Raw genomic sequence first — 14,168 nt, 5'->3', positions numbered from 1 at the left:
CTCATTTTCTCCCTTTAAATTGCGTTCCACTCAGTGTCTTCCCTCCCCTCTCTCTGGGGCCCTGGATAGGGAACACTGGTTACTATGGCAATGGGCTGGCTTGTGGCAGGAACTCAGCTCAGCAAATTAATTGCTGGACTTTTGGAGACTAATGGCCAAGCTCTGCCTCCCAGGGACAGGGTGTGGCCTGCATCATGCCAGCTGGGCAGCTGAGCCCGGGAAAGGGCTCAGAGCCTGGAGAGAGAGAGAGAGAGCTAGAATCATGGCACCCATGCTTGATGGGGTTGCCACCAGAGGTGGGCTGGGGAAGGTGGGGAGACAGGCTCTCCCAAATCTCACCTTTCCTGCACGCTTGGTCTATTTTAGCATCTGTGCTCTGTGCTTTGCAGAAAGCGTGCTGTGTAACCCTCACAGCATCCCTGATGACATAGAGATCACCCCCTTTTAATAGGGATGGAATGCTCATTCATACGGCTAAGGAAGAAAGCTGGGATCTCATACCAGGCCTGCCTGCCTCAGTGGGCATTTTGTTGTGAACACTCCATGTATATTCCTGGGCAGAAGGCCATTCTGTCCTCTACAGTCTCTTCCAGAGGATAGAAACACAAGGAACATTTCCTACCTCACGCCATGAAGCTAGTGTTACTCTACTTCCCCAAACCAGGCAAAGACCTTCCAAGAAAAGAAAAAGACCAATATCTCTCATGAATATAGATGCAAAAGTCCTCAACGAATACAAACATATATACAGAAAGAGTTCTACACCATAGCCAAGTAGGATTTCTCCCGGTCTGCAAGGCCAGTTCACCATTTGAAAAATCAATGAACAGACTGATTAGCCAGCTTCTCTTCCTTCCGGTTAGTATCAGGTTTCTTCCCTGCCTTTCCCCCTGGCATCCTGTTCTCTTCTTTCCTGTGAACTGGGTGATCAGAATTTGGGTTTTAACTATATGCTTTGCCCGTTTCTCGCGTTGTTTCTGTGCCTAAGTTGGAAGTGTTGCACCAGCCAGCTTCCACAGCCCGAGAGAAGCAACGTTGCTGAGTGATGAGGAGCCTGGCCTGTGGTCATATTGCCTGGGACTGCATCCCGGCTCCGAGGTATAGAGTCCCAGGCAGGTTGCTAAGCCCTTTGTGCTCAGTTTCTTACTCCGCAAACTACACCTCCTGATACCTATTGTTCAGATTAAAAGAGTTCTTACCTGTGAAGCCCTAGGGGCTCCTGGTGCTTCGTAAGCACGTGGTCCTTGTTAATAGTGCCTGTGGGAGAGAGTGTGGGCTCTGGTGTCCTCTGGGCCTGACACCAGTCCATCCCTGCCATTACTAGCCACGTGCACTGAGTGACGTTGTCTGTGCTATGGGCACATGCCAGGTTTATCACTGGCCAGGTGGGGGAACAGGGCAGCTTGCAGGTTTGCTGAGACCTCAAGGAGGATGTTGGTAAAGGCACCGCGCTCACCGTGCACATGGTCAGCATGCTCTCCCCGGCCTGTTCTCTAGAGGGAAAAATCGGACTGTGGATTTTTAACTCCACAAATCCTCCCTGGGCCCTGTTGGGGTAACTAGCTGGCTGGTGAGAGGGATGGTGGTGGGCACAGACACCCCCCAGGGGAGCTTACAGTCAAGGGGTGATTGTCTCTGAGTGCCTTGGGTGGGCTTTCACCCACCAGCAGGTTGTGCCCCAAGGGGTCTTCCCCCACTCCCAGTCTCAGCTTGCTCGCCTATAAAGGGGGCTGTCGATAGCCACCCACTGGGGTTGCTGTAAGGATGGAGAGGTGCAGTGTGTACAGCATAGAAGCTCTTTACCAATGCCAGGCTTTACCCCAGTAGCGGGACCCTATGGATGGCTGGTGGCATCAAGAAATAGGCCTGTGATGGAGTCCAGCTCTGGCTCACGTCAGCCATGTGGCCTTGAGAGTGGTTGAGGCATCAGGCTAAGGGCTTTATGTTCAGTTTTAGTGTTCAATCCCTACAGCAATCCCCTGCCACAACCCACTGTGAGGTAGGGTCTGTTATTGTCTGTTTTTTTGTATGAGGCCTTTGTCACATTGAAAAGTTTCCTTACCATCTTAGTGTAACGAGTGTTTATATCACAAAAGGGAGTTAGATTTTGTCAAGTGCTTCTGTATCATTTGGGCTCACTGTGTGTGTTTTCCTTTGCTCTGTTGGTTCAGTGCGACTCATGGGTTGATTTTTGTACATTGAACCAGCCTTGCATTCCTGAGGTGAATCCCACGTGGTCACAGTGTATAACCCTTCCAGTGTGCTGCCGAATTCGGGTTTCTAGTCTCCTGTTAAGTACTTTTGCATCTCATTCATAGGGGATGTTGGTCTGCAGTTTTCTCTTTATTCGTGTGTGTATTTGGGAAGATGCATGACCAAGATTCCTCTGGAAACCCTGGTTTCGCCCTGCTTCCACCCACTTTCAATAGTGAGGGAAATGACCACATTTCTTGAGCCCTGGAAAATACTGGACACTATGGTTATGTCTGTTTTCTTTTTTTTTTTTAAGATTTTATTTATTTATTTGAGAGAGAAAGCATGAGCAAGAGAGCGAGAGAGAGAGAGAGAGAGAGCACGAGCAGGGGGAGGGGCAGAGGTAGAAGCAGACTCCCCACCGAGCAGCGAGTCTGACATGGGGCTCGATCCCAGGACCCTGGGATCACCACCCGAGCCGAAGGCAGACGCTCAACCAACTGAGCCACCCAGGCGCCCCTGTCTGTTTTCTTCTGATGAAGGGCTCCTAGCCACCTCAGATAACAGCATGACCGTGTCATTCATCACTGAATCTAGTATTCATTTGTCAAATGCTCACTGTGTGCCAGGAACTGTTCTAGGTTTCAGGCAGCAGAATGAATGAGACAGATGAGTCCACACTTACCTATAGCTTTGAAGGATGAGAGGGGCGGGCAGCCCACTGGACTTGCTGAGATTCTGTGTCTCTCCTCTCCCTGTACCCTCTGGTCAACCTTGGCCTCTGCCCCTCCATGTACCGTTTTGGGAAAGTGCCTCTCTTCTTGCTCCCGTGGCTGCCTCCTGAGTATGATACTTTCAGGGTGTTGTCAGGTGGGCTATTATATACCCTGTGCACTTGCAAGGGGGCCGTTAGTGATGAGGGCAGTTTTCCCTGAGGGTGGTGGGGCCAGGAGTGAAGATCCAGGTATCTGCCCAGAGAAGAGCCCACATACCTGTCCTGCTTGGGGGACGTTCTCCTAGTGCCATACCTTGGCTTTCCTCTGGGACTTTGCAGATGCTGTTCCCTCTGTCTGAAACTATCACCTGCTTTTGTCTGGTTGAGTCCTACTCAGTTTTCCAAAATTGGCTTGGCTGTCACTCATCCAGGAGGCCTGGCCTACCCCTGAAATGGTCATGTGACAGCACCTTGCCAGTGCTCCCATCACCCCTGAACGTCCCTGTGCTGGGGCCCAGGGCCCACGTCTTACTGTTTCCCAGGTGTCACTGACTGCCCTTGAGGGTGGGGGTTCGGTTTCCTTCATCTGCCTGCCCTCAGCATCTGGCACGTGAGGGCGACTGATAAATATCTCAGACTTCTATAACCTGTTTTCCCTTTCCTGGATCTTGGCTTTAACAGTGACAACTACTTTCTGAGATGGATGTCCCCATGAAAATAAAATATGCAGAAGGAGAAATACACTTAGCTAATAAGCATCCTAAGTCAAAGAAATGCATAGAAAGGAAAAAGCAATGTCTTTCCTTTAGAGCTGGCAGATGGAGGGAATGACAGTGTCCCAGCTGCCAGGGATGCGGTGAGGGGAGCCCCCCCCACCCCACACACTCCTGCGTGGCTGGAGGCAGTGAGAGCCCGTACAACCTCTTCGGAAAGAAGTTCGAGATTTGTATCAGGGTCCTTTGACAAGATTTCATATGATGCCCTAAGTGTTTTCCTACAAACCTGCCCTAGGAAAATAATTATATATGGGCCACGATTTAGGTACCAAGGTGCCCTCTTACAGCATATTAAACAAAGAAACAGGCTGTTAAATGCCCAGAAGCAGAGATTACAATCAAAACGTGGTGCTGCTGCCAAGGGGTGGACCTGCGTGGCCGGGAGCAACGGGCCCGGCGGGTCCTCAGTGCGCATTTGCTGGGGGCCGAAGGCAGACGGGAGGCCAGGGCACGGCCTTTCTTGCACACAAGGCCTGGGGCTGCTTCTTTGGCTTCACAGCCCCGAGACCCTTCTCTGAAGGTGTGTCCTTCTCTACACAGGGCATGTTCCAGTAGATCCCAACGCCGTCCCTTCCCGGCCGAGAGATGCGTGCTCCCGAGCGTGGGAGAGCCGTGGCTGGCCTGCGAGGCGACGCCGCGGCCTGCCTTCTCTGGTTGCTGCTGCTGTGGCATCGGGACCCTGGCTGCCGGGCCCAGAGGGCAGGTGGGGCCACTGAGGAATGAGCCGGGGCTGGGCGCCAAGCCGCCAGTGTGGGTGTGTGCGCGCGTGAGCATGTGTGTGCATGTGTGAGGGGGGAGCGAGCGTGTGTGTGTGTGTATGTGTGTGTGAGAGAGCGTGGGGTGCAGATGTGTGCCTGTGAGTGCGCTCGGCCCTGATGGTGTGAGAGAGACGGAGGTGGGCCATCCGGCAGGTGTAGTCGCCCACGCGGGTGGTAGCCAGTCGTCCGGCGAGGGCATGTGCTTGTGTGAGCGAGAGAGTGTGCGTGTGTGAGTGTGTGATAGAGCTGGGGAGAGTAGATACAAGTGTGCGTATGAGTCTGAGGGGGTGTGTGACCCTGTGTGAGGTATGAGATTGTCAGTGTGGGTGTAGACGTGAGGGTGCACGAGTGTGAGAGTGTGGTGAGTGTGTGGAGGTGTGAGAAAGTGTGTGAATGTGGGAGCATGTGTGTGTGAGTTTGATAGAGCTGGAGAGTGTATAAAAGGGAGTACATGAGTGTGAAAGTCTGAGGGTGAGTGTGTGACAGTGAGCGTGTGTGTAAAGGTGAGTATAGGCGTGTGAGAGCATCTGAGGGGTGTGGGTGTGTGTGACTGAGGGTGTGAAAGTGAGTGTGGGACTGTGTCAGCACGTGTGGGTGTGAGCATATGTGAAAGTGTAAGTGTGAGAGTCTGAGGGGGGAGTGTGTGCGAGCGTGTGTGCAGGAGAGTGCGGGAGAACAGTGAGCTGTCGGAACCCACATCCTGAGTGGACCGCACAGTGTGCCGTGAGCTTGTCTCCGTTGAGTGCTTGCAGGCTTCTGGGGGCAGAAGGCAGGGGTAGGACTGTGTCGTGTTGTCCTGTGAAGGGTTTTGGGGCACTTTCCGGCGGAAATGGACACGCTGGAGGCCCACCGGAAGAGGCGGCCAGGACCACAAGGGCAACACGCCTCTGGAGGAGATGGGGGAGTGGGAAGTTCGCTGGAGAAGAAGTGGTGGGGGCAGGAGGGATGAGGTATGACTGGAGGGTGGTCCAGCCCACCCGTCTGAGGGCCCCCTGGGGAAGGCACCATCCACGGGGAGACGCGAAGGAGGGCTCAGGAACGCAAGCGGGTCTGGGCCACGGCACCCACACAGAGGCTGCACGCCGGCCTCCTCGGGGCACAGGTGGACCCCTCTCTGGGACGGGCCCCGGGGCAGCAGGGCGAACACCTGGCTGCAAAACCACCCCATTTTGCAGATGAGGAACTGAGGTCAAGACAGACCAAAGCCCCCACCAGGTGAGGAGGGTGTCCACAAGGAAGCGCCCGCGCTGTGTTCCCCGAGCCTGCCGAGGAAGCAAACGCAGGCAAGACCCCCACCCAGGCCTTGTGTTTCTGTGTTTTTCCCAAGTCCCCTCCTGTATTTCACTTGGCCTGAGCCTCTCAAAGCCCAGCTAGCTGGAGAGACAGTGACGGCCATGCGTGGCCTGGTCTTCACAGGAGGAGTGTCGGGTTCTGTGTCCATAGAGATGAGCCCAAGAGCACACACAGCTGACACACAGGGAGGGCCCAAGGACCATCTCCTCCCAGCCCTCATTTTAAAGCATGGAAAACAGCCCAGTGGAGAGCGTTCACCATCAGGGCTTACACACGTGGCTCTTGCCCATGGCAGAGCCGAGGGCACCCCCGTCAAGGTCAGAGCCCTTCCCGAGACAGCACACCTAATTCTCACCTAAATCTCACGCACACACCATGCAGTCTGCTCCCTAGCCCCCAGGAGAGCATGTACCAGAGCGCCAAAGGGCCCCTGGGTGAGGCCTTTGGAACAAATGAACTGTCTGCAGCCTTAACACAAATTTGCTTGGGGATTACAGCCCACAGGCTGGGTCCTGCTTGGCCCACAGCAGCAATTACCCTGCACAGGCTGGGGCATCATTGTCCTAAAGACAAAAGGATGACCTTTTGTGTCAAGGAGAAAAACTCCCCAGGAATTATCTCTTGAGTCCACACATCTGGGCAAACACACTCCAAAAACTCTAATCCTGTTAGGGAACAATCCTGGAAAGGCGGGGATTTACCTCCACTCCCGAGAGCAGATTGCAACTTGGATTTTAGAAACTCGGGGGAAAGGTAGGTATGGAAAATTTACGAGAGGCACTGGTGTAGGGTGGGATCGAGAAGTCTGTGTGCGTGCATGTGTGTGTGTGTGTGTAAATACAGGGTTATTGTTTTCCTCTTTTCTGAATTAATTCATTACTTAAAAATATAACATCACAAATACAGAATAATAAATTTTACCCACAGTTCTGCTTGCCAGAGGTAAGCAACATTCCTTTTTGTAGGTCCTCTGATGCATACAGACACAATCCCACACACAGACATCACATTGACACACAGCTTTTCAGACCCAGCAAGACACTGGGAGAATGTATCTGTGTTGGTAAATAAGGATTCCTTCAAGCCAGCACTCCACGGCTGCTGGTCACTGTGCCCTATGAGCCCAGCCGCTGGTCGTGTGAGCGGTTCCGTAGGGAGAGCATGGAGCTGGGCTCCAGGATTTTGCTTGCCCATGCTGCATGAACTTCTTAGATATCTTTAAAAATGTTTCTTCCTTCTTGTCTGATTGTTTTATTAGGGTAAATCCCTAAATTTGGAAGTGGTGGATCCAAAACACTCTCCTTCATAAGGCTTCTAAAACCCTGAAAATGGGTGTGGCAGATCCCATGGCCAGTGGTAGAACAGGTGGCTACATTCTCCTGCACACTGGCTACCATGGGAATTTTTATGCTTTTGCCAACATGGTAGTTTAACAAACTGTTTTGTTGTTGTTGTTGTTTTTCTTTTGTTTTTACTACGAATGTTTTACCAGGCGCTGGTCAGTTGCTGCTGGTGGAATGAACAAGCGTCAGATTCTGCGAGATTCAAGACCAAGGCTTCTTGATGTTTCCCTTATATGCTTGGGAAGCTCTCTGGAGTGTAGAAAGAAACCCTTTTCCTCCTCCTACCAATTGTGAAATGGAGATGAGCAAGCTCTCAGCCCAGGGTTGCCCTGAGGATCAGAAATAAATTATATAGTGTCCTATTTTGTTTAATCAAAAGCATTATATAGTTTATATAAAACAAAGTTTACAAAAATAGAAGCATATCATACATCAAAATATGCTCCTATTTTGATAAAGCATTACAGAATTTCTACAAATTTATATTTAAAATATGAGTGCAATATATTTTATATGAGTTATAATATTGGAATACTATAAACTATTTAAACATCTAATGCTAAATAAATTACATCCTCTATGCAGTGGCATCTTGCAGCCATGGAAACCGGCATCACCACACTGGGAAAGGGTTTCCAGCATATATTGCCAGATGTGGAGAAAACAGCTATGTATCAGCGAGTCTGGTACAGTCCCACGTGCATTAGTAACTATACGGAAATAGAAAATAATTAGGTCTATACAGTGTGGGTTAACAGCATGACCTCTCTGTAGATGGAGACATAAGCATTTAAAACATTTTTCGATTGCCTTTTCTGAAATGAGCATGCGTTATTTGCAGTAGGTTTAAAAAACAAGTCACTTGGTAACCAAAATAAAAACTATTGAAGAAACTGATAAAGAGTGGTGTTCCATGAACGTTAACCCTTTTTATGCAAGAACACGTATTGGCAGCTGGACCTCACAGCAACCTTGGGGACATTCATCATCATAAGCCAGTTCAGAAAGCCAGGTTCGGACCTTTAAGGCCCCCAGCCAGTGTGACCTTTCCCAATCCGTTTGCCCCAAGTCGCCCTTCCTCTCCTCCCTGCCCCCTGCAGGTTGCAAGACTGTCCACTACGACCTGGTCTTCCTCTTGGACACCTCCTCCAGCGTGGGCAAGGAGGACTTTGAGAAGGTCCGGCAGTGGGTGGCCAACCTGGTGGACACCTTCGAGGTGGGCCCCGACCGCACCCGCGTGGGGGTCGTGCGCTACAGCGACCAGCCCACCACGGCCTTCGAGCTGGGCCTGTTCGGCTCGCGGGAGGCGGTCAAGGCGGCGGCACGGCACCTGGCCTACCACGGCGGGAACACCAACACGGGCGACGCGCTGCGCTTCATCACACGCCACAGCTTCTCCCCGCAGGCTGGCGGCCGCCCGGGGGACCACGCCTTCAAGCAGGTGGCCATCCTCCTGACCGACGGCCGCAGCCAGGACCTGGTGCTGGACGCCGCGGCCGCCGCCCACCACGCGGGCATCCGCATCTTTGCCGTGGGCGTCGGGGCGGCGCTCAAGGAGGAGCTGGAGGAGATCGCCTCGGAGCCCAAGTCCGCCCACGTCTTCCACGTGTCCGACTTCAACGCCATCGACAAGATCCGTGGCAAGCTGAGGCGCCGCCTGTGTGAAAGTGAGTGTGCGCAGGGCGTGGGGCCGGAGCAGTGGGGAGTCCCCGAGCTGCGCCAGAGAGCACCGGGGCCGGGGCTCAGTAACCGAGGAAAGCGGAAAACCAGGCCAGCCTGTACCCAGCAGGGCGCACAACTGGTCCTTCCCAGGCTCCGCCTCCAGGGCGCAGGCGGGAAGGAAATTAAAGAGGGCTGGGTTCTCGGCCTCAGCCACCCCGAAGAGACCTGGAGCGGGTTCAGTGCCTGGGAGTCCCATCTCGGTTTCTGTGGTGGGAACCTATCTCACCTGCAGGGCTGTTCGAGTCAGAGCCAGTTCCAAAGCCCTGCCTAAAGCTCATGGCAGGTGAAATATATCAGGCCCCTTTCTTCTTCCAACAGACTGCAGGGACAGGTGGTCTAAGGAAGTAGGCACAGGCAGGCTTCTGGACTGTAGCTGTGATCCCCAATCAGCCGTTTGGAGATGGTCAGGCCCAGCTTATCCCAGAGGCCAAGTGCTGTTGACCTGGTGCCCTCTGAGATAACCCGAGGTGGTCTGGAATCTGTTGACTGTGGCTGGGGATGGGCGATGAGGGGGGTTGGGCAGCAGGCAGGGAGCTGAGGGCCCCTGGGCTCCTGACCCTGAAGGCTGACCTCCAAGACCCCTGTTGGGTCATTCTCAGGACAGCCTCCTGCACAGGACAACAAAGGTGAAGTGGGTTTTTGTGCATCAGTCCGTGTCCAACTTCTGTTCTGCCTGCTTCACTGGGGTGACATTTGTCCTTCCTGGGTCATGAGCAGTGTTTGGTGGCACCCCTCCCCAGGACCAGCAGGTGGGGGCTGGGAGCAGGGTCTCAGCCTCTGTCTTGCCGACTACTTCTGGGGACTGAGCCTCCTCGGGTGGGAGAAGCTCAGAGGGTCACAGCTTGCCGGGGACAGGGAAGCCTTGAGGTTGTGGCAGGCGGTGGGAGCGGCTGGGCGTGACTTGGCAAGCAGCAGGGGCCTGGGCCCAGGGATGGGCCTGGCTTGCAGCCCTGGGAGAAAACAGCTAAACTGTGTCTGACACCTGACGCCCTTGGGTTCTGTACCGCTCTGTGACTCTTCTCCCTTGGCTCACTTAATCTCTACTTCCACTTACTTACTCATACATACTTATTGGGGATCTAGTTTTTGTGTGGCTTTGTGCTGATTTCTGGGCCTGTGGAAAAAGATCAGACAAAACTCCTGCTCTTGGAGTGTTCATAGTCTAGATGGCGAAAAAGACACATAAAAAGGGATGTAATACTGTGGGGATGACCTTAATAAAGGTGCTGCAGAGTCTCATGGGGTCCTACTGTGGTTGTGTTCAGTGATGACCTTGAGAATGACAGAGGGCTTCCTGGAGGAGGTGGTGCTTAGACCCTTTAGAAGGACATGCCTGAGCCATAGGATGAGGGATTGAGGGATGGCATGACACAGTCAGGGAAGTGTAATGGAGCCCTGGGGCTGCGGTCAAGGAAGGGTCTGGGGTTGGTGGCTTTGTATGATTGTCAGGCTCTCAATAAAGGAGGGCTTGTGTGCTAAGGTGAGGTGTGGGAGGGTTTCGTGCAGGGGTGTGACGCCGTCAGATCTGTGAGAATGGAATGCTGGCAGGACAGCAGGACACACGGAGACCCTTTATGGGACTGCTGGAGAAATGCAGAGAACAAACAGTGCTGGGTTAGATGGAGCACTGAGGGCTAACCCCTGTTCCACACGTGAGGAAATTGCCCTGAGTGCTAAGTGAAGGAAAGCAATCCAGTAGTGTACGAGGCATCGGCCGTGAACTTTCACTTGACCCTCATTACAATCACATAGATTATGGTGATTTCCTCATGGATATGAGCATGCAGCGTGCTGAGCTCCTGGGAAGGGCAGCTGCTAGGCCTTCAGCAGTAGGCCATCGGGCTGCTGCAGCCAAGACGGGAGAGGGCAGGAAGGCAGGAGAGACAGCCTGGGAGGGCCAGGGCTCAGGATTGGCCTCCGGGCTGATGAGAGCCGGACACCGGGCCCCAGGCCCAGCCAGGAGGCAGAAGTCCGACGTGGTGGCTCAGGAGCGTGTGCACCTGCTGTGATCCCAGAACACCTTGATGCAGGGCGCTGGGAAGCAGGACTCCTCTAGACCCTGCCCACTGGCAGCCTTGGTTCAGACAGGTTCTGGACGCTGGCCAGGCAGAAGCTCAATTTTGAAGAATTTCTGTGCCCAGGGCATGGTTCTGGGAATGGTGGGAATGGCCCCCGGGAGGTGAAGTCACTAAGATGTGCTGCCCAGTTCACAGAAGGGCAGGGCTGGGGACGGAATCCAGGCCTTCAGCCTCCACGTGCTGGCCTCATCCCACTGTACCCCGCACTGAGGCGGCGCCCTTACTGACCTTAGTTCTGAGTCAGGGACAGTGCTTTCCATCACAGGCCATAGAGGACGCAACTGCAGATTCGTATCACACACGACAGAAAGGTCAGAGGTCAGGCGGGCTTGAATGAGGAGACCAGGGCTCGTTCCACTCCTTCCGTGTCTGGGTTTCTCCTTGGCGTTAAGTCTGTTCTTGGCAGGCTTGTGTGTCTGGGTCCCTGCATGGATGGTCCCTTGCAGAGGTGTTGATGAAGGCTCTGTCGAGAGACGGCTGAGGTCGTTGAGCGATACTGAGCCCCCAGGAACGGGCAGCAGAAGAAGCAGGCTGATGGCAAGGGTGGAAGTGTGCCCAGAGCCCTGTAAGATGGGCAGGGGGCTGGAGTCACCTCATGGAGGACAGCTGCTGCCTCAGTGGTGGCCTAGAGGGAGCAGGAAGGAAGCACCTGCCCTCTCTCCCCTCCCCCCCGTCTCCCTTCCTCCCCTGGCCCAAGCCTGTGTGACACCATCTCGCAAGGGGCCAAGTGATGTCATCCCAGGGGCCAGCCTCCCAGGGTGGGAGGGCAGAGGAAGCGAGAACAGGTGTGGGAGGCCACACTGGGGCTATCTGTGGTGAACCTTAGGGCCAAGAGGGATGAGACCACGGCCCCGCGGGCCCGGATTCAGTCTAATGGACAAGCGTGAGCCTGCAGCTCTCCCCAGACCAACACTGTGGCTTGGGAGTGGAAAGAAGCTGACTGTTTGGGGCGGAAACCACATGGCCCCGTCCTAGTCACCAGCACCACTGACCCACGCAGGGACACTGGGGGCTGCAACCAAGAGAAGGGGAACCAGATGCCAGCCAGCCGGGCACACCACATGTCCGCCATGATAACATTAAGAAAACTCACAGTAGCCAGGCTCCTCCGAAAACCTAAATAGATGTAAGATGTAAGTTATGCTCAGTCGTCTAAAGGGAATTCGTTTTTGTAAATACAGCTGTAAGCTGACTAGGGGCCTGCTTGATTCTGGTGACAAATGAAACAAAATCCCCTTACAATTGCTTCAATTAGAAAGAAAGCAAAACAAAATAAAATAGCTAACAGTAACATGCTGAAATATATCTAGTAAGATTAAATCAAGGAGCATCACAAAATCGACATGACCAGAAGTCCCTGCACACACAGGAGAGATCTTTGGGTGACTTTGGAACCCAGACAGGAGCTCTTCTGAACTGGGGCCTCATATTGATGATCTGGAAAATCACAGACGAACAATGTGGGGTTTTTGGTGTAGCAGTCATTCAGTTCGATCTGACCTACTCATACATTCATTCAACGGGTGTACGTTGTAGCAGTCATTGGATTCGATCAAATCATTCATTCATACAATCTTCAGCAACCCAGCAGAGCATTGTAGTAATCGTTCGTTCGTTCGTTCATTCATTCATTCATTCGTTCATTCAGCAACCTCACACCAAGTGATTCCCCTGCTGGGGTCCATGCCCAGTTCCCAGGATGCAGTGAGGGATCTGACATTCTTTTTGTCCTCAAGAAGCTTTTGTCTACTCGAGGCAGCAGGAACGTGGCAGCTAATTACACGATGGAATGTGGACCCTGGTTACCACCTGCAGTTTCACATGTCTGGTAGTTTATCTGCCTGGGGTCTGCCTTCACACACAAGAACAAGCTTCACGAGGGCAAAGTCTGTTCCTTGCGGTTTCCGAGTGCCCGGAACAGAGCCTGGGGTGTAAAGGAGCCGCCTAAATGTCGTTTAGAGGAGATCAAGGTTGGGAACCTGGGGTTCATTCTGTGCTTGCCGTTGTGTTGTACGCATTAGAGGTACCTAGGCAATGCCCTAGCCCCTTCCAAATGCAAAGGTTCAGAATATTCTGCAAACCTGAAATCATACCCAACGTGAATTGAAATATTGAACTTATCTATATATTGACGAGCAGAGACAAATGGTTAGACTCTGAAGGTTGATGAGGGTCTGCAAAAGGCAGGCTGGCTGGAATGGGCTGAATCAGGCTGCCTCGTCGGGGGGGTGGGCAGGTGCAGAGGAGCAGGACCCTGACCGAGCTCCACTGGCGTGAGCAGAACCAGGAGGTTTGCTGTTCTCTGAGCACCAAATGTTGACAACACTTTGCATCCCACTCTCGCCCTGCTCCCCACCCAGCCCTGCGAGGTGGTGTCGATGCTGAATTCTGCACACAGGGAGCCAATAGTCCCAGACCTGCGCTGGCCAGCACAGGGGGATCTTGATCAGTCAGGTGCTGGTCCTAACCGAGAAGTGCCACAGGACTATGCATGCTGGCTTTTGTAGACAGAATGACAAAGCGTTTCACGAATATCTTTTCTATTGATTACGTATTTAAATGTGAATATTTGGGAGATTTGGGGATACATACAATATAGTAGTAAAATTAATCTCACCTGGTTCTTCTACCTTTTCAAATGTGGCTGCTAGAAATTTTACTGTTACATACGAGTCCACATGTGAGGCCCCGCCCCCCCCCCAACAGCTCTTTCCTTTGATGCTGCTCCTGACGAGCTGAGGTCCAGTTGCATCCAGAGCCCATGCTTTTCCATCCGGCGCTTGGCTGCAGAAGGGTGGAGGGGCAGCTCTGAGGGACAGCAGGCTCGCCAGGGCTGCCCTTCCGAGGGGAAGCAGAACCCCAGGTCAGTGCACAGGAAGAGAGGGGCCTGTGTCTGGGGTGGGGGTGCAGGAGCCCCCCGGGGCCCTAAGGCAGGGTGGATTGGGGGCTGTGAGCCGTGGCTGGTCTGGTCTGGAAGCCCAGCTGGAAGTGACTGGGTGAGCTGAGGAGGGGGCAGTGTGGGAACAGGAATGGGCCTGAGATCAGACAGAGCTTCTTTGGGGTGGCTGTTGCAGAAACTTCTCTGTCCAAATGCCCCTGGGCCATCTGCGGACCTGGACGGTTTTTTTCCTCAGGGTTTCTAGGTGCCTCTGTTCAACACTCTGCTAAGAACTCCATTAGAATTCCAGCTGCATATCCGACCCCCTGGGACATGGCTGCCAACAGGATACTTAGTTCTACTACCTTATTTGTTCTGGCCCATTTATGACTTAGCCTGTGCTTACGTCCTT

The 14,168-nt window shown here is 53.3% G+C and overlaps 1 protein-coding gene across 2 annotated transcripts in view; it reads left to right on the top strand.

Moving 5' to 3' along the window:
- COL22A1 (collagen type XXII alpha 1 chain) overlaps positions 1-14,168 on the top strand; it is a 246,303-nt gene that overhangs the window by 15,403 nt on the left and 216,732 nt on the right. For both annotated transcript variants that reach the window (XM_073893246.1, XM_073893247.1), the window contains exons 2-3: positions 4,225-4,387; positions 8,179-8,745. In XM_073893246.1, the coding sequence (XP_073749347.1) occupies positions 4,270-4,387; positions 8,179-8,745 (685 nt within the window). In that variant the 5' untranslated portion in view covers positions 4,225-4,269. The remainder of the gene's footprint in view (positions 1-4,224; positions 4,388-8,178; positions 8,746-14,168) is intronic.

Source organism: Callorhinus ursinus, unplaced genomic scaffold (genome assembly GCF_003265705.2).
Source record: "Callorhinus ursinus isolate GAN/ISIS: 27379988/994484 unplaced genomic scaffold, GSC_fseal_2.0 scaffold5, whole genome shotgun sequence".
NCBI classification, from domain to species: Eukaryota; Metazoa; Chordata; class Mammalia; order Carnivora; family Otariidae; genus Callorhinus; species Callorhinus ursinus.
The sequence above is the reverse complement of the archived record's forward strand: the minus strand, read 5'-3'. Positions and strand labels throughout refer to the sequence as shown.